General features: G+C 37.6%; 1 protein-coding gene across 2 annotated transcripts in view; it reads left to right on the top strand.

Moving 5' to 3' along the window:
• Positions 1–3,451: 3,451 nt before the first annotated feature.
• The window catches only part of DHPS (deoxyhypusine synthase), a 211,794-nt gene continuing 194,268 nt past the window's right edge, over positions 3,452–20,977 (top strand). For both annotated transcript variants that reach the window (XM_053717832.1, XM_053717833.1), the window contains exon 1: positions 3,452–3,542. In XM_053717832.1, the coding sequence (XP_053573807.1) occupies positions 3,525–3,542 (18 nt within the window). In that variant the 5' untranslated portion in view covers positions 3,452–3,524. The remainder of the gene's footprint in view (positions 3,543–20,977) is intronic.

Raw genomic sequence — 20,977 nt, 5'->3', positions numbered from 1 at the left:
TTGTGAATCTCCTTTTCTGATTTTTCATCAGGATAAGGCAGTGTTGCGGACTTCATTTCAATTTTTACCTAAGGTTGTGAATTCTAACAACATTAGTAGAGAAATTATTGTTCCTTCATTGTGTCCTAATCCTACAAATTCAAAGGAGAGATCTTTACATTCTTTGGATGTAGTAAGAGCTTTGAAATATTATGTTGAAGCTACGAAAGATTTTAGAAAGACTTCTAGTCTATTTGTTATCTTTTCTGGGTCCAGAAAAGGTCAGAAGGCCTCCGCCATTTCTTTGGCGTCTTGGTTAAAGTCTTTGATTCATCATGCTTATGTGGAGTCGGGTAAATCCCCGCCTCAAAGAGTTACGGCTCATTCTACTAGGTCAGTTTCTACTTCCTGGGCGTTTAGGAATGAAGCTTCTGTTGATCAGATTTGCAAAGCAGCAACTTGGTCTTCTTTGCATACTTTTACTAAATTCTACCATTTTGATGTGTTTTCTTCTTCTGAAGCAGTTTTTGGTAGAAAAGTACTTCAGGCAGCTGTTTCAGTTTGATTCTTCTGCTTATAATTTCAGTTTTTTTCATTATTAAGATTAAAACTTTTGTTTTGGGTTGTGGATTATTATTTTTCAGCGGAATTGGCTGTCTTTATTTTATCCCTCCCTCTCTAGTGACTCTTGCGTGGAAGTTCCACATCTTGGGTATTTATTATCCCATACGTCACTAGCTCATGGACTCTTGCTAATTACATGAAAGAAAACATAATTTATGTAAGAACTTACCTGATAAATTCATTTCTTTCATATTAGCAAGAGTCCATGAGGCCCACCCTTTTTTGTGGTGGTTATGATTTTTTTGTATAAAGCACAATTATTCCAATTCCTTATTTTGATGCTTTCGCTCCTTTCTTATCACCCCACTTCTTGGCTATTCGTTAAACTGAATTGTGGGTGTGGTGAGGGGTGTATTTGTAGGCATTTTGAGGTTTGGGAAACTTTGCCCCTCCTGGTAGGAATGTATATCCCATACGTCACTAGCTCATGGACTCTTGCTAATATGAAAGAAATGAATTTATCAGGTAAGTTCTTACATAAATTATGTTTTTTAGGGCATTGCCCTAAGTTTAACAGCTCTTTTAAGAATTAAACATACTAAGAACCCCTAACATTAAAACTCCCCCAAAATAAAAAACCTAACACTAAAAAACCTATACTGTCCATTGCCCTGAAAAGGGCATTTGTATGGGCATTGCCCTTAAAAGGACATTCAGCTCTTTTGCTGCCCATCCCTAATCTAAAAAAAAAAAACTAACACAAAAGCCCCAAATAGATACTCACGGGTCCTGAAGTCCGGCGGAGAAGGTCCTCTTCCATGCGGTGAAGTATTCTTCCAAGCGGCCGACATCTTCTTCCAAGCGGCCAACATCTTCTTCCAAGCGGGGACCTCTTCTATCATCATCTAGGACAGTGGAATTGAAGACCGGCGACGGCGGAACTGAAAACCTGTGACGGCGGAGCCATGGAGCGTGGAGGATCCTCTTCCGATCGCTTTACTGCATCCCGGTGAATTCTTTTGGCTGCACGTGCAGCCATCGAGCTGCCAACATTCCATTGAGGATGCGTGTGCAACGGACATTACAAACGCAATTATAGTATAGATTATTTTGTATGCAGTGATTAATTTCTGATGCATATCTAACAGAAAATTACCTTAATGTTCTTACTGTTTACATGATGCATCCAATGCAGTAGCAATTTTTCTAAATATAATAACAAAAACTAGTAATTCAGCCATAGCACAGTCTGTGGGAGAAAATAAAATTGCTCAGTTTGGGGCATATTGTGGGTTTATTGATGACAAAAACATAAATAGCCACATAAAACAATCAAGGGATCAATCAGTGCTTCAGCCCCTGTGTCCTTCCATACAAAGGTGTGAACCATCCCTGTACCTTTTAGCATTACATATCACAAACCTGTAGATGCATTACCGATAATTTCTAGTACAAGCACCTACCCCCAAAAACATAATCACAAAATGTAATATGAGTGGGGACTGTCTATGTAATTTACAGTAGTGCCATTGGTATATCCTATAAGCATTACGGATAATTGTCTGTTTTAGGAGAGGTAATTCTAATGTATTGGGTTGGTTGAGGTTTGAGGGCTTAGGTAAGATAAGTGCAGTTTCTGGTTTTGGTAGTAGTAGTTATGGTTACTTACGGCTTGGGAGTTAATAGACAGTTAAGTAAAAAAACCTTCATGATTCTGATAGAACATGCAATAAAAAACAACTTTATCGTTTACTTCTATTATCAACTTTGCATTGGTTAAAGTGCATACCTAGGTAGGCTAAGAAGAGTGCATGTTTCTTTATCCCTTTATGGCAGCAATGTTTGCAACAATGTTTGAAGCAATGTAATAGTAAAATTTTAAAGTGTTTTTGTTTGTTTTTTAAATTCCATGTCCTCTGAATCTTGAAAGTGCAATTTTTAATATACATCCCCTTTAACTTTTATATATATCATTTTTTTCTTAAATGAAGGATTTGGAAAATTCCAAGACTATATTATTCTTTATTGGAAGTCTGTTCCATGAAAAAGTAGTTAATAGGTATAGCTTAATAACAAATCAGTCTGCAGGTTACTGTTGCTAATATGTTCTAGAGGTGCCCATAAAACATAAAAGCTGTCACTATTACTAGAGCGCAAGTCGCAGGTGGGCTTGAGCTATTCATATTTTGTGCAATTCTCTAGTCACTACTGATAGCACCAGATCAGTTACTAGCATTACTGGCTTGCATATGATCAAACATTTAAATTGTTCTACCCCCCTATAAATAAAGTCTTAAATAATAATAATAAAATGTATTATCTTGGCTTCTTCATATAGCACTCATCAGTGAAGATTGTCCCTTTAAAGGGACAGTCTACAGCAGAATTTTTATTGTTTTAAAAGATAGATAATCCATTTATTACCCATTCCCCAGTTTTGCATAACCAACACAGTTATATAAATATACTTTTAACCTCTGTGATTATCTTGTATCCAAGCCTCTGCAAACTGCCCCTTTATTTCAGTTCTTTTGACAGACTTGCAGTTTAGCCAATCAGTGCCTGCTCCCAGATAACACTGTGCTCATACACGTGAAGTTATCTATATGAAACACATGAACTAACACCCTCTAGAGGTAAAAAACTGTTAAAATGCATTCTGAAAAGAGGTGGCCTTCAAAGTCTAAGAAATTAGCATATGAATCTCCTAGGTTAAGCTTTCAACTAAGAATACCAAGAGAACAAAGCAAAATTGGTGATAAAAGTAAATTGGAAAATTGTTTAAAATTACATGCCCTATCTGAATCATGAAAGTTTATTTTGGACTAGACTGTCCCTTTAAGAGATACTGGGACATAAAACGTCAAAACCCCTCCTCCTCCCTCAGGTAAAAATTGCAACAGCCAGACTGCAGATTGTCGTTTTATCTTGTTCTGCAGAGAAGGAAGAAGAAGAAAGGATCAATTTCCTCAAATCTCAGGATGTTTTGCACAAGTTTAGTAAGTATTTGTAGTTTATTTGTTAGTGTTATGGTTTAATAGTTTTACGTCCTGTTTAAAGGGTGCATTCTCATTCACATTTTATTGTTTGAGTGTGTGTACAACGTATTTCATACTACACTGTACTATGTGCTTCCTGTGCACAGTGATTAAGCATTGTCATTCCTTTTTCAAATGCTTAAAGGGGCATGAAACCCAAACTTTTTCTTTCATGATATAGGTAGAACATTCAATTTGGAACAACTTTCCAGTTTACTTCTATTATAAAATGTGCTTTATTCTCTTGGTATCATTTGTTGAAGGAGCAGCAACGCACTACTGGATTCTAACTGAACACATGAGTGAGCCAATGACAATCGGTATATTTATGAAGCTACCAATCAGCAGCTGGAACCTAGGTTCTTTGCTGCTCCTGAGCTTTCCTAGATAACGCTTTCAGCAAAGGATAACGAGAGAAGGAAGCAAATTAAATAATAGAAGTAAATTGGAAAGTTGTTTAAAATTGTATGCTCTGACTAAATCATGAATTATGACTTTACTGTCCCTTTAACTATTATTTGCATCATAAATTATGATGATTATTATTATTACACCATATTTTGGGTATTATTTGCATATACAGTAAACGGTGTATATGTGTCTTATAATTACAACACAGTGTTTTACATGTTAGTAGTTTGAATCAAGTAGCTTAAATGCATTTTCACAAGAAATATCTGCAATAGGTAGCCCAGTTTTTTTCTCAGTGAGTTATGAAAGATGAAAAATGCTGCAGGCTTAAATACCTTTTTATTTTATTTTTCACTTAAAGGATAAAAGAAAACCCACATTTTCCCCCTCTCCCTCCATAGTTGATAAACTAAGTAACTTAGTAATTATTAAGATGTTATAGAGAATTACTTTATTTTGTCTAATTCTCTTTTTATAAATACAGTATGAAAAAAAAAGAAAGTGATTTGATGTATGGGTGTGTGTGTATGTATATGTGTGTATGTATGTATGTACAGTTGGGCAAAAAAGTATTTAGTCAGCCACCAATTGTGCAAGTTCTCCCACTTAAGAAGATGAGAGAGGCCTGTAATATTCATCATAGGTATACCTCAACTATAAAAGACAAAATGTGGAAACAAATCCAGACAATCACATTGTCTGATTTGGAAAGAATTTATTTGCATATTATGGTGGAAAATAAGAATTTGGTCACCTACAAACAAGCAAGATTTCTGGCTCTCAGAGACCTGTATCTTCTTCTTTAAGGGGCTCCTCTGTTCTCCACTCATTACCTGTATTAATGGCACCTGTTTGAACTTGTTATCAGTATAAAAGACACCTGTCCACAACCTCAAACAGTCACACTCCAAACTCCACTATGGTGAAGACCAAAGAGCTGTCGAAAGGACACCAGAAACAAAATTGTAGACCTGCACCAGGCTGGGAAGACTGAATCTGCAATAGGCAAGTATCTTGGTGTGAAGAAATCAACTGTGGGAGCAATAATTAGAAAATGGAAGACATACAAGACCACTGATAATCTCCCTCGATCTGGGGCTCCACGCAAGATCTCACCCCGTGGGGTCAAAATGATCACAAGAATGGTGAGCAAACATCCCAGAACCACATGGGGGGACCTAGTGAATGACCTGCAGAGAGCTGGGACCAACGTAACAAAGGCTACCATCAGTAACACACTACGCCACCAGGGACTCAGATCCTGCATTGCCAGACATGTCCCCCTGCTTAAGCCAGTACATGTCCGGTCCCGTCTGAAGTATGCTAGAGAGCATTTGGATGATCCAGAAGCGGATTGGGAGAATGTCATATGGTCAGATGAAACCAAAGTAGAAACACAACTCATCGTGTTTGGAGGAGAGAGAATGCTGAGTTGCAACCAAAGAACACCATACCTACTGTGAAGCATGGGGGTGGCAACATCATGCTTTGGGGCTGTTTCTCTGCAAAGGGAACAGGACGACTGATTCGTGTACATGAAAGAATGAATGGGGCCATGTATCGTGAGATTTTGAGTGCAAACCTCCTACTAAATACTTTTTTGCCCCACTGTATGTGTGTGTGTATGTGCGTATATATATATATGTTTATTCATCCACTGCAATTTTTTACTTGGCTGAGATAAATTGAAAATTTCAGCCCCTTTTTCTATCATTTAAACTTTGTTGTATCAGTCCTAAAATGGCTTCCAAAAGATATACACTTTGTGCTAATGAGGCATTATAATAAAACCCTGCACCTACTGTATTAAACTTTTCATTGGTGTCAATGTAAATACTCATCTCTTTCTGTTTAAGATATTCAAATAGATGACTTGGATAATTATTTGCATTCAGACTGCAATAATACCAATATGTCCAATGTTTTTCCATACTAACCATTGGTACTTCAGGTTATGTTGAACCTACAAAAAAAACTGAAAATAAATAAAAACACAAATAACTTTATAACCAGTTATTTCTCTGGACCTTTGATTCAGAAAGTTATAGGAAGATTTAAAAGTTTGTTCAGTCTGTTGCGGGGACTGCAAACTCGCCCAGCAAGTTCATAATGCACCCGGAGGAGATTCAGTTTTGTGAGTATTATTCCAATGAGGCGTGTTGCTGTAATTTTGAATTAATATGTGCTACGCAATGAGGCTCCCTTTCCAGTGCCGGACTGAGACCAAAAAGAGGCACAGGCATTTTAAGGCAGAGCAGTCTACTCTCTCTATATGTTATTTAACTATCCCTCAAAACTGACAAGTATAAGGTAATAGTTTAATTTACAAAAACATTTAAAGTTTTTAGCTCCCTTCTCTTACTGTATTTTGTAAATTGATTGTCATTTAAAAGTAGTAAAGTGAAACATAGTTAAAAAAAACAAAACAGTGCATGTTTAAATAAAGAATAACCGCTTATTGCTAGTCACAATCACTCAAAATAGCAGGTACTATTATTTGAGCACTTGTCATCACACATAAGCTGCACTAACAGAGAGAAAAAACACACAAAGAAATCCACAGACATCCACATGCACAGACTAAGTACCCCAGACATCCACAATCACACAAAAGCAGGCACCTATTGACATCAAAAGACAGCATCAAGAGGAGTTGCTTTTCTGTGACTGGCTCACTGACACATACTAACACATAAATATATATGAAAAAGTATTAGTGGGTTAGAAGAACCCCTCAAAAAAGAATACACATATAGCACTCAAGAGCTATGTACAAATATATGGCAGTATACTTCTAGAGAATAGATATTTATTATTCGTATGAGTTCTCTTAGAGAAAAGAGAGGGGGGCAGAGGAAAATAGTTCAGGTTAAAATATAACTTTTATTGGTATATTGCGACTAAAAGGTGTATGGGAAAACAACAACTTTACTTAAAAACACACACAATATTTTGACTGGTTGTATTCGGATCCATATATACATATGTATTGGTAAATTGATAGTCTTGGGGTCGTTTTTAGAGTTAAAGTCAAAGTAGAGTTATAGAGAATGACCAAGTAAATTGGTAGGTGTTATATACCATGCCAGTGTGTATATTGTCTAAAGATAGTATTAACGTATAGGCAATGCTTAACAGTACTATTGCTTAGTTTATACTGATATATTGAGAGTGATTAGAGATTCTATTGTCATGGACTAAGTATAGACAACAATTTACGACAATTGAATTATCCACATTGGTATATTTATGTTAGTCGATTGGCGGTATATGTGACAATATATCAAATTGCAACAAAATCACTGATTACAATTATGATGTGTATTTGTGTCTCATATATATATATATATATATATATTTTTTTTTTTCATGTAATTGGCAAGAGTCCATGTGCTAGTGACGTATGGGATATACAATCCTACTAGGAGGAGCAAAGTTTCCCAAACCTCAAAATGCCTATAAATACACCCCTCACCACACCCACAATTCAGTTTTACAAACTTTGCCTCCTATGGAGGTGGTGAAGTAAGTTTGTGCTAAGATTCCTACGTTGACATGCGCTTCTCAACATTTTGAAGCCCGATTCCTCTCAGAGTACAGCGAATGTCAGAGGGACGTGGAGAGTATCACCTATTGAATGCAATCATTTTCCTAACGGGGGTCTGTTTCATAGGTTCTCTGTTATCGGTCGTAGAGATTCATCTCCTACCTCCCTTTTCAGATCTACGATATCCTCTCATATACCATTACCTCTACTGATAACTGTTTCAGTACTGGTTTGGCTATCTGCTATACAGGGAGTGCAGAATTATTAGGCAAATGAGTATTTTGACCACATCATCCTCTTTATGCATGTTGTCTTACTCCAAGCTGTATAGGCTCGAAAGCCTACTACCAATTAAGCATATTAGGTGATGTGCATCTCTGTAATGAGAAGGGGTGTGGTCTAATGACATCAACACCCTATATCAGGTGTGCATAATTATTAGGCAACTTCCTTTCCTTTGGCAAAATGGGTCAAAAGAAGGAATTGACAGGCTCAGAAAAGTAAAAAATAGTGAGATATCTTGCAGAGGGATGCAGCCCTCTTAAAATTGCAAAGCTTCTGAAGCGTGATTATCGAACAATCAAGCGTTTCATTCAAAATAGTAAACAGGGTCGCAAGAAGCGTGTGGAAAAACCAAGGCGCAAAATAACTGCCCATGAACTGAGAAAAGTCAAGCGTGCAGCTGCCAAGATGCCACTTGCCACCAGTTTTGCCATATTTCAGAGCTGCAACATCACTGGAGTGCCCAAAAGCACAAGGTGTGCAATACTCAGAGACATGGCCAAGGTAAGAAAGGCTGAAAGACGACCACCACTAAACAAGACACACAAGCTGAAACGTCAAGACTGGGCCAAGAAATATCTCAAGACTGATTTTTCTAAGGTTTTATGGACTGATGAAATGAGAGTGAGTCTTGATGGGCCAGATGGATGGGCCCGTGGCTGGATTGGTAAAGGGCAGAGAGCTCCAGTCCGACTCAGACGCCAGCAAGGTGGCGGTGGAGTACTGGTTTGGGCTGGTATCATCAAAGATGAGCTTGTGGGGCCTTTTCGGGTTGAGGATGGAGTCAAGCTCAACTCCCAGTCCTACTGCCAGTTTCTGGAAGACACCTTCTTCAAGCAGTGGTACAGGAAGAAGTCTGCATCCTTCAAGAAAAACATGATTTTCATGCAGGACAATGCTCCATCACACGCGTCCAAGTACTCCACAGCGTGGCTGGCAAGAAAGGGTATAAAAGAAGAAAATCTAATGACATGGCCTCCTTGTTCACCTGATCTGAACCCCATTGAGAACCTGTGGTCCATCATCAAATGTGAGATTTACAAGGAGGGAAAACAGTACACCTCTCTGAACAGTGTCTGGGAGGCTGTGGTTGCTGCTGCACGCAATGTTGATGGTGAACAGATCAAAACACTGACAGAATCCATGGATGGCAGGCTTTTGAGTGTCCTTGCAAAGAAAGGTGGCTATATTGGTCACTGATTTGTTTTTGTTTTGTTTTTGAATGTCAGAAATGTATATTTGTGAATGTTGAGATGTTATATTGGTTTCACTGGTAAAAATAAATAATTGAAATGGGTATATATTTGTTTTTTGTTAAGTTGCCTAATAATTATGCACAGTAATAGTCACCTGCACACACAGATATCCCCCTAAAATAGCTATAAATAAAAACAAACTAAAAACTACTTCCAAAACTATTCAGCTTTGATATTAATGAGTTTTTTGGGTTCATTGAGAACATGGTTGTTGTTCAATAATAAAATTAATCCTCAAAAATACAACTTGCCTAATAATTCTGCACTCCCTGTATGTGGATGGGTGTCTTTTTGGGAAGTATGTTTTTATTACTTAAGACACATCAGCTATGGTTTGGCACTTTATTCATTTATATAAAGTTCTAAATATATGTTTCTTTCATGTAATTAGCAAGAGTCCATGAGCTAGTGACGTATGGGATATACATTCCTACCAGGAGGGGCAAAGTTTCCCAAACCTCAAAATGCCTATAAATACACCCCTCACCACACCCACAATTCAGTTTTTTACAAACTTTGCCTCCGATGGAGGTGGTGAAGTAAGTTTGTGCTAGATTCTACGTTGATATGCGCTCCGCAGCAAGTTGGAGCCCGGTTTTCCTCTCAGCGTGCAGTGAATGTCAGAGGGATGTGAGGAGAGTATTGCCTATTTGAATGCAGTGATCTCCTTCTACGGGGTCTATTTCATAGGTATTCATGGTATTTCATATATACCATTACCTCTGCTGATTCTCGTTTCAGTACTGGTTTGGCTTTCTACAAACATGTAGATGAGTGTCCTGGGGTAAGTAAATCTTATTTTCTGTGACACTCTAAGCTATGGTTGGGCACTTTGTTTATAAAGTTCTAAATATATGTATTCAAACATTTATTTGCCTTGACTCAGAATGTTCAACTTTCCTTATTTTCAGACAGTCAGTTTCATATTTGGGATAATGCATTTGATTTAATCATTTTTTCTTACCTTCAAAAATTTGACTTTTTTCCCTGTGGGCTGTTAGGCTCGCGGGGGCTGAAAATGCTTCATTTTATTGCGTCATTCTTGGCGCTGACTTTTTTTGGCGCAAAAATTCTTTTCAGTTTCCGGCGTCATACGCGTCGCCGGAAGTTGCGTCATTTTTTGACGTTATTTTGCGCCAAATATGTCGGCGTTCCGGATGTGGCGTCATTTTGGCGCCAAAAAGCATTTAGGCGCCAAATAATGTGGGCGTCTTATTGGCGCTAAAAAATATGGGCGTCGCTTTTTGTCTCCACATTATTTAAGTCTCATTTTTCATTGCTTCTGGTTGCTAGAAGCTTGTTTTTTTGGCATTTTTTCCCATTCCTGAAACTGTCATTTAAGGAATTTGATCAATTTTGCTTTATATGTTGTTGTTTTTTCTCTTACATATTGCAAGATGTCTCACGTTGCATCTGAGTCAGAAGATACTACAGGAAAATCGCTGTCTAGTGCTGGATCTACCAAAGCTAAGTGTATCTGCTGTAAACTTTTGGTAGCTATTCCTCCAGCTGTTGTTTGTATTGATTGTCATGACAAACTTGTTAAAGCAGATAATATTTCCTTTAGTAAAGTACCATTGCCTGTTGCAGTTCCTTCAACATCTAAGGTGCAGAATGTTCCTGATAATATAAGAGATTTTGTTTCTGAATCCATAAAGAAGGCTATGTCTGTTATTTCTCCTTCTAGTAAACGTAAAAAATATTTTAAAACTTCTCTCCCTACAGATGAATTTTTAAATGAACATCATCATTCTGATTCTGATAACTCTTCTGGTTCAGAGGATTCTGTCTCAGAGGTTGATGCTGATAAATCTTCATATTTATTTAAAATGGAATTTATTCGTTCTTTACTTAAAGAAGTTCTAATTGCTTTAGAAATAGAGGATTCTGGTCCTCTTGATACTAATTCTAAACGTTTGGATAAGGTATTTAAATCTCCTGTGGTTATTCCAGAAGTTTTTCCTGTTCCTAATGCTATTTCTGCAGTAATTTCCAAAGAATGGGATAAATTGGGTAATTCATTTACTCCCTCTAAACGTTTTAAGCAATTATATCCTGTGCCGTCTGACAGATTAGAATTTTGGGACAAAATCCCTAAAGTTGATGGGGCTATTTCTACCCTTGCTAAACGTACTACTATTCCTACGTCAGATGGTACTTCGTTTAAGGATCCTTTAGATAGGAAAATTGAGTCCTTTCTAAGAAAAGCTTATCTGTGTTCAGGTAATCTTCTTAGACCTGCTATATCTTTGGCTGATGTTGCTGCAGCTTCAACTTTTTGGTTGGAAACCTTAGCGCAACAAGTAACACATCATGATTCTCATGATATTATTATTCTTCTTCAGCATGCTAATAATTTTATCTGTGATGCCATCTTTGATATTATCAGAGTTGATGTCAGGTTTATGTCTCTAGCTATTTTAGCTAGAAGAGCTTTATGGCTTAAGACTTGGAATGCTGATATGGCTTCTAAATCAACTCTACTTTCCATTTCTTTCCAGGGTAACAAATTATTTGGTTCTCAGTTGGATTCTATTATTTCAACTGTTACTGGTGGGAAAGGAACTTTTTTACCACAGGATAAAAAATCTAAGGGTAAAAACAGAGCTAATAATCGTTTTCGTTCCTTTCGTTTCAACAAAGAACAAAAACCTGATCCTTCATCCTCAGGAGCAGTTTCAGTTTGGAAACCATCTCCAATCTGGAATAAATCCAAGCCAGCCAGAAAGGCAAAGCCTGCTTCTAAGTCCACATGAAGGTGCGGCCCTCATTCCAGCTCAGCTGGTAGGGGGCAGGTTACGTTTTTTCAAAGAAATTTGGATCAATTCTGTTCACAATCTTTGGATTCAGAACATTGTTTCAGAAGGGTACAGAATTGGTTTCAAGATGAGACCTCCTGCAAAGAGATTTTTTCTTTCCCGTGTCCCAGTAAATCCAGTAAAAGCTCAAGCATTTCTGAATTGTGTTTCAGATCTAGAGTTAACTGGAGTAATTATGCCAGTTCCAGTTCAGGAACAGGGGATGGGGTTTAATTCAAATCTCTTCATTGTACCAAAGAAGGAGAATTCCTTCAGACCAGTTCTGGATCTAAAAATATTGAATCGTTATGTAAGGATACCAACGTTCAAGATGGTAACTGTAAGGACTATTTTGCCTTTTGTTCAGCAAGGGAATTATATGTCCACAATAGATTTACAGGATGCATATCTGCATATTCCGATTCATCCGGATCATTATCGGTTCCTGAGATTCTCTTTTCTGGACAAGCATTACCAGTTTGTGGCTCTGCCGTTTGGCCTTGCTACAGCTCCAAGAATTTTTACAAAGGTTCTCGGTGCCCTTCTGTCTGTAATCAGAGAACAGGGTATTGTGGTATTTCCTTATTTGGACGATATCTTGGTACTTGCTCAGTCTTTACATTTAGCAGAATTTCATACGAATCGACTTGTGTTGTTTCTTCAAGATCATGGTTGGAGGATCAATTTACCAAAAAGTTCATTGATTCCTCAGACAAGGGTAACCTTTCTGGGTTTCCAAATAGATTCAGTGTCCATGACTCTGTCTTTAACAGACAAGAGGCGTCTAAAACTGATGGCAGCTTGTCGAAACCTTCAGTCACAATCATTCCCTTCGGTAGCCTTATGCATGGAAATTCTAGGTCTAATGACTGCTGCATCGGACGCGATCCCCTTTGCTCGTTTTCACATGCGACCTCTTCAGCTTTGTATGCTGAATCAATGGTGCAAGGATTACACAAAGATATCTCAATTAATATCTTTAAAACCGATTGTTCGACACTCTCTAACGTGGTGGACAGATCACCATCGTTTAATTCAGGGGGCTTCTTTTGTGCTTCCGACCTGGACTGTAATTTCAACAGATGCAAGTCTCACAGGTTGGGGAGCTGTGTGGGGATCTCTGACGGCACAAGGAGTTTGGGAATCTCAGGAGGTGAGATTACCGATCAATATTTTGGAACTCCGTGCAATTTTCAGAGCTCTTCAGTTTTGGCCTCTTCTGAAGAGAGAATCGTTCATTTGTTTTCAGACAGACAATGTCACAACTGTGGCATACATCAATCATCAAGGAGGGACTCACAGTCCTCTGGCTATGAAAGAAGTATCTCGAATTTTGGTTTGGGCGGAATCCAGCTCCTGTCTAATCTCTGCGGTTCATATCCCAGGTGTAGACAATTGGGAAGCGGATTATCTCAGTCGCCAAACGTTGCATCCGGGCGAATGGTCTCTTCACCCAGAGGTATTTCGTCAGATCGTTCAAATGTGGGAACTTCCAGAAATAGATTTGATGGCGTCCCATCTAAACAAGAAACTTCCCAGGTATCTGTCCAGATCCCGGGATCCTCAGGCGGAGGCAGTGGATGCATTATCACTTCCTTGGAAGTATCATCCTGCCTATATCTTTCCGCCCCTAGTTCTTCTTCCAAGAGTAATCTCCAAGATTCTGAAGGAATGCTCGTTTGTTCTGCTGGTAGCTCCGGCATGGCCTCACAGGTTTTGGTATGCGGATCTTGTCCGGATGGCCTCTTGCCAACCGTGGACTCTTCCGTTAAGACCAGACCTTCTGTCACAAGGTCCTTTTTTCCATCAGGATCTGAAATCCTTAAATTTAAAGGTATGGAGATTGAACGCTTGATTCTTCGTCAAAGAGGTTTCTCTGACGCTGTGATTAATACTATGTTACAGGCTCGTAAATCTGTATCTAGAGAGATATATTATAGAGTCTGGAAGACTTATATTTCTTGGTGTATTTCTCATAATTTTTCTTGGCATTCTTTCAGAATTCCGAGAATTTTACAGTTTCTTCAGGATGGTTTAGATAAAGGTTTGTCCGCAAGTTCCTTGAAAGGACAAATCTCTGCTCTTTCTGTTCTTTTTCTCAGAAATATTGCTATTCTTCCTGATATTCATTGTTTTGTACAAGCTTTGGTTCGTATAAAACCTGTCATTAAGTCAATTTCTCCTCCTTGGAGTTTGAATTTGGTTCTGGGGGCTCTTCAAGCTCCTCCGTTTGAACCTATGCATTCATTGGACATTAAATTACTTTCTTGGAAAGTTTTGTTCCTTTTGGGCATCTCTTCTGCCAGAAGAGTTTCTGAATTATCTGCTCTTTCTTGTGAGTCTCCTTTTCTGATTTTTCATCAGGATAAGGCGGTGTTGCGAACTTCTTTTGAATTTTTACCTAAAGTTGTGAATTCCAACAACATTAGTAGAGAAATTGTGGTTCCTTCATTATGTCCTAATCCTAAGAATTCTAAGGAGAAATCGTTGCATTCTTTGGATGTTGTTAGAGCTTTGAAATATTATGTTGAAGCTACTAAATCTTTCAGAAAGACTTCTAGTCTATTTGTTATCTTTTCCGGTTCTAGAAAAGGCCAGAAAGCTTCTGCCATTTCTTTGGCATCTTGGTTGAAATCTTTAATTCATCTTGCCTATGTTGAGTCGGGTAAAACTCCGCCTCAGAGAATTACAGCTCATTCTACTAGGTCAGTTTCTACTTCCTGGGCGTTTAGGAATGAAGCTTCGGTTGATCAGATTTGCAAAGCAGCAACTTGGTCCTCTTTGCATATTTTTACTAAATTCTACCATTTTGATGTATTTTCTTCTTCTGAAGCAGTTTTTGGTAGAAAAGTACTTCAGGCAGCGGTTTCAGTTTGAATCTTCTGCTTATGTTTTTCGTTAAACTTTATTTTGGGTGTGGATTATTTTCAGCAGGAATTGGCTGTCTTTATTTTATCCCTCCCTCTCTAGTGACTCTTGTGTGGAAAGATCCACATCTTGGACTCATGGACTCTTGCTAATTACATGAAAGAAAACATAATTTATGTAAGAACTTACCTGATAAATTCATTTCTTTCATATTAGCAAGAGTCCATGAGGCCCGCCCTTTTTTTGTGGTGGTTATGATTTTGTATAAAGCACAATTATTCCAATTCCTTATTTTATATGCTTTCGCACTTTTTTATCACCCCACTTCTTGGCTATTCGTTAAACTGAATTGTGGGTGTGGTGAGGGGTGTATTTATAGGCATTTTGAGGTTTGGGAAACTTTGCCCCTCCTGGTAGGAATGTATATCCCATACGTCACTAGCTCATGGACTCTTGCTAATATGAAAGAAATGAATTTATCAGGTAAGTTCTTACATAAATTATGTTATTGTACTTATATTTGCCATGAGTCAGGTTGATGTATTTCCTTTTTGCAGATTGTCAGTTTCATATTTGGGGAAAGTTAATATTAAGAAATATTTTTCTTACCTGGGGTTTAGTCTTTTTTTCAGTTGACTACTTTGTTTCAAATTGCGGGCTGACTTAGGCTCGCGGGTGCGCCAAATGCTACACTTTATTGCGTCATTCTTGGCGCGAGAATGTTTTGGCGCGAAAGGCACGTCCGTTGACGAAAGTTCATAATTTCCGGCGTCGTAATTGACGCAGAGGATCACACAGGGTTGCGTCGTTAGTGACGCGAGTGTGTCATTTCCGGACAAGGTTGGTGCCAAAAAAATTTCCAGTTACGCTGTGCGTCATACTTGGCGTTAAATTTTTTTCATTATTTATTTGCCCCATTGCTTTTGCCTCTTGCCTTTTTCTATGTCAAAGGGCTAGGCTATTTGCATTTTTTTCCCATTCCTAAAATTGTCATATAAGGAAACTGACAAATTTTGTTTTATATGTTGTTTTTTATTTTACATTTTGCATGATGTCTCAATCTGATCCTGCCTCAGAAGTATCTGTTGGAACTTTGCTGCCTGATGACGGTTCTTCTAAAGCTAAGTGCATTATATTTCCGAATGTCATTGTACGATAAACTTTTTACATGCAGATATTGTATCCATCAGTTAATAGTACATTTCCTGTTGTTGTTCCTTCAACTTTTAATGTACATGTTATACCTATGAAATTTAAAGAATTTGTTTCTGATTCTATTCAGAAGGCTTTGTCTGCTATTCTGCCTTCTAATTAATATAAAGGTCTTTTAAAACTTCTCATAAGGTTGATGAAATTTCAAATGACCGACAATATAATGAATTATCCTCTTCTGATGAGGATCTATCTGATTCAGAAGATCCTTCCTCAGATATTGACACTAACAAATCTACTTATTTATTTAAAATGAAGTATTTTCGTTCTTTGTTAAAGAAGTGTTAATTATTTTGGATATCATGGAAACTAGTCCTCTTGATATTAGAACTAGTAAATTCTGTTTTTAAACCTCCTGTGGTTACTCCAGAGGTTTTTTTCCGTTCTTGATGCTATTTCTCTTATGATTTCTAAGGAATGGAATTAGCCGGGTACTTATTTTATTCCTTCTTCAAGGTTTTAAAAAATTGTATCCTTTTACCAGCAATTTCTATAGAGTTTTGGGAAAAGATTTTCAACTTGTTGGGGCTATTTCTACTCTTGCTGTACGTACCTCTATTCCTATGGAAGATAGTACTTAAGTTCTTTTAGATAGGAAACTTGAATCTTATCTAAGGAAAGCTTATTTATATTCAGGTCGTCTCAGGCCTGCATTTTCTTTGGCATTTTCTTTTTTGTTGGAGATTTAACGCAACAAGAATTGGATTCTGATTTATTTAGTATTGTTCGTTTTCTGCAACATGCTAATCAGTTCTGATGCCATTTTTTTATATCATCAAGATTGATTTTAGATCTATGTCTTTAGCTATTTTTAGCTACAAGAGTTTTGAGGCTTAAATCTTGGAATGCTGATATTACTTTTTAAGTCTAGATTGCTATCTCTTTCTTTCCAAGGTAATAAGAGACCTAAGGGTAAATATTAAGCTTCTAAATCAATTTTTGTTCTTTTTTTTCAATAAGGAACAAAAACCTAATCCTTCCCTATGGAATCTGTTTCCAATTGGAAACCTTCTTTAAATGGAATAAATCCAACCCATTTAAGAAACCAAAAAGTCAGCCCCTAAGTCCGCATGAAGGTGCGACTCTCATTCCAGCTCAGCTGGTAGGGGGCAGATTAAGTTTTTTTTCAAGAATGTTTTGGATAAATTCGGTCCAAATCAATGGTTTCAGAGTATTGTCTCTCAGGGGTTTCGAATAGGATTCTGAGTAAATCCTCCTGTGAGAAGATTTTTTTCTCGAACGTATCCCAGCAAATCCAGTTAAAGCTCAGGCTTTCCTGAAGTATGTTTCAGACCTGGAGTTTCAGGGGTAGTCATGCCAGTTCCTTTACATGGACAAGGTCTGGGGTTTTTATTCAAATCTATTCATTGTCTCAAAGAAGGAAATTTCAATCAGACCAATTCTGGATCTGAAAATTTTGAATCGTTATGTAAGAGTACCAATTTTCAAATGGTGACTTTAAGGACTGTTCTGCCTTTTATTCAGCAAGGACATTTTAGGTCCATAATGGATTGCAGGATGTATACCTTCATATTCCGACTCATTAAGATTATTATCAGTTCCTGAGATTCTCTTTTCTAGACAAGCGTTACCAATTTGTTGCTTTTCCATTTTTGGATTAGCAACCGCTCAAAGAATCTTTTTTTAAAAAAGGTTCTTGGTGCCCTGCTTTATGGAAACCAGAGAGCAGGGTATTGCGGTGTTTCCTTATTTAGACAATATTTTGGTACTAGCTCAGTCCTTCCGTTCGTCAGAATCTCACACTAATCAACTAGTGTTGTTTCTTAGGAAACATGGTTGGAGGATCAATTTACCAAAAAGTTTCTTGATTACTCAGACATGGGTCACCTTTTTAGGTTTCCAGATAGATCCAGTGTCTATGACTTTGTCTTTAACAGACGAGAGACGTTTGAAAGTGGTTGCTGCCTGTCGGCACCTTCAGTCTCAGTCATTCCCTTTAGCGGTTATGTGTATGGGAAATTTAGGTCTCATGACTGCAGCATTTGATGCATTTCTTGTTCTCACATGAGACCTCCAGCTTTGTTTGCTGAATCCATGGTGCAGGGATTATACTAAGATATCACAATTAATATCCTTAAATCCCAATGTTTGACACTCTCTGACGTGATGGTAAATCACCAGCGTTTAGTTCAAGGGACTTCTTTGTTCAGCTAACCTGGACTATGATCTCTACAGATGCAAGTCTTTCAGGTTGGGGAGCTGTTTGGGGATCTCTGACAGCACAAGGGGTTTGGAAATCTCAAGAGGCAAGATTACCAATCAATATTTTAGATCTCCATGCTATTCTCAGAGCTCTTCAGTTTTGGCCTTTGTTGAAGAGAGAACTGTTCATTTATTTTCAAACAGACAATATCACATACAGTGTTATTTGTCATTCAGCAGGGTGGGAATCACAGTCCACAAGCTATGAAGAAGTATCTCGGATACTTGCTTGGGCGGAATCCAGCTCCTGTCTAATTTCTGCGGTGCATATCCCAGGTATAGACATTGGGAGGCGGATTATTTCAGCCGTCAGACTTTACATCCTGGGGAGTGGTTCCTCCATCCAGATGTGTTTTCTCAGATTGTTCAAGATATGGGGTCCTCCACAGATAGATCTGATGGCCTCTTATCTAAACAAGAGACTTCCTAGATGCCTGTCCAGGTTCAGAGATTTTCAGGCGGAAGCAGTGGGTATGCTGGCACTTCCTTGGTGTTATAAACCTGCTTATATTTTCCCGCCTCTAGTTCTTCTTCCAAGAGTGATTTTCAGAATCATCATGGAACAATCGTTTGTGTTGCTGGTGGCTCCAGCATAGCCTCACAAGTTTTGGTATGCGGGTCTTGTTCGGATGTCCAGCTGCCAACCTTGGCCACTTCCGTTAAGGCCAGACCTACTGTCTCAAGGTCCGTTTTTCCATCAGATTTTCAAATCATTAAATTTGAAGGTATGGGAACTGCTCGCTTAGTGCTAAGTCATAGAGGTTTCTCTGACTCAGTGATTAATACTATGGTACAAGCTCGTAAATCTGTCTCTTGAAAGATTTATTATCGAGTTTGGAAGACTTACATTTCATGGTGTTCTTCTCATAAATTCTCTTGGCATTCTTTTAGAGTTGCAAGAATTTTACAGTTTCTTCAGGATGGTTTTGATAAGGTTTTGTCTGCAAGTTCCTTGAAGGGACAAATATCTGCTCTTTCTGTTTTATTCGCAGAAAGATTGCTAACTTCCTGATATTCACTGTTTTGTACAGGCTTTAGTTCGTATTTAAGTCTGTCATTAAATCAATCTCTCCTCCTTGGAGTCTTAATTTGGTTTGGAGGGCTTTACAGGCTCCTCCATATTGAGCCTATGCATTTTTTGGACAATTAACTACTTTCTAGGAAAGTATTGTCCCTTTGGCCATCTCTTCTGCTAGAAGAGTTTCTGAGCTATCTGCTCTTTCTTGTGAATCTCCTTTTCGGATTTTTCATCAGGATAAGGCGGTTTTGCGGACTTCATTTCAATTTTTCCTAAGGTTGTGAATTCTAACAACATTAGTAGAGAAATTGTTGTTCCTTCCTTGTGTTCTAATCCTAAGAATTCTTTGGAAAGATCCTTACATTCTTTGGATGTGGTGAGAGCTTTGAAATATTATATTGAAGCTACTAAGATTTCAGGAAGAAGACTTCTAGTCTATTTGTTATATTTTCTGGTCCTAGGAAAGGTCAGAAAAACTTCTGCTATTTCCTTGGTTTCTTGGTTAAAGCTTTTAATTCTTCAAGCTTATTGGAGTCGGGTTAGGCCCCGCTTCAGAGAATTACAGCTTATTCTACTAGATCAGTCGCCACTTTGTGGGCTTCTAAGAATGAAGCTTCAGTTGATCAAATTTGCAAGCGGCAATTTGGTTTTCTTTACATACATTATTTAATTCTACCATTTTGATGTATTTGCTTCTTCAGAAGCAGATTTTGGTAGAAAAGTTCTTCAGGCAGCTGTTTCAGTTGGATTCTTCTGCTGATGTTTTAAGTTTTTTTTTCTTTATGAGAATAACTTATATTATAGGTTGTGGATTAATTTTTCAGCATATGGCTGTTGTTTATATTTATCCCTCCCTCTCTAGTGACTCTTGCGTGGAGTTCCACATCTTGGGTATTTGATATCCCATACGTCACTAGCTCATGGACTCTTGCCAGTTACATGAAAGAAAACATAATTTATGAAAGAATTTACCTGATAAATTCATTTCTTTCATATTGGCAAGAGTCCATGAGGCCCACCCTTTTTATGGTGGTTATGATATTTTTGTATAAAGCACAATTATTTCCAGATTACTTTGTTGATGCTTTTTACTCCTTTCTTTATCACCCCACTACTTGGCTATTCGTTAAACTGAATTGTGGGTGTGGTGAGGGGTGTATTTATAGGCATTTTGAGGTTTGGGAAACTTTGCCCCTCCTGGTAGGATTGTATATCCCATACGTCACTAGCTCATGGACTCTTGCCAATATGAAATAAATGAATTTATCAGGTAAGTTCTTACATAAATTTTGTTATATATATATATATATATATATATATATATATATATATATATATATATATATATATCAAGATTGTAGCTTGTATATAGAGACAGTATGCTAATATATATATATATCAAGATTGTAGCTTGTATATAGAGACAGTATGCTAGTATGTAATAGATATTACATGTAATGCCAATATATAATTTGCAGATAGTACTGATATATGGGCAATATTTTACCTTGCTAATACTTTATTTGAACAAATATATCAATGATCATTTATAATTTTGTTGTCTTTTACTAAGTGTTGACAACAGTGTTGCCACAGTTTGACTATCCACACCTGGTATATATGTGTCAAACTTTCAGTGGCATATGTGAAAGTATGTAAAATTGCAACTGAATCGTTATATTGCAACTGTAATATGTATTTTGGTCTCATACACTGTGAAAATATACCATGATTACAGCTTATATATAAGCACACTGTGTTGCAATTATAATGTGTATTTT

The sequence above is a fragment of the Bombina bombina genome, chromosome 6 (genome assembly GCF_027579735.1).
Source record: "Bombina bombina isolate aBomBom1 chromosome 6, aBomBom1.pri, whole genome shotgun sequence".
Lineage (NCBI taxonomy): Eukaryota > Metazoa > Chordata > Amphibia > Anura > Bombinatoridae > Bombina > Bombina bombina.
The sequence above is the reverse complement of the archived record's forward strand: the minus strand, read 5'-3'. Positions and strand labels throughout refer to the sequence as shown.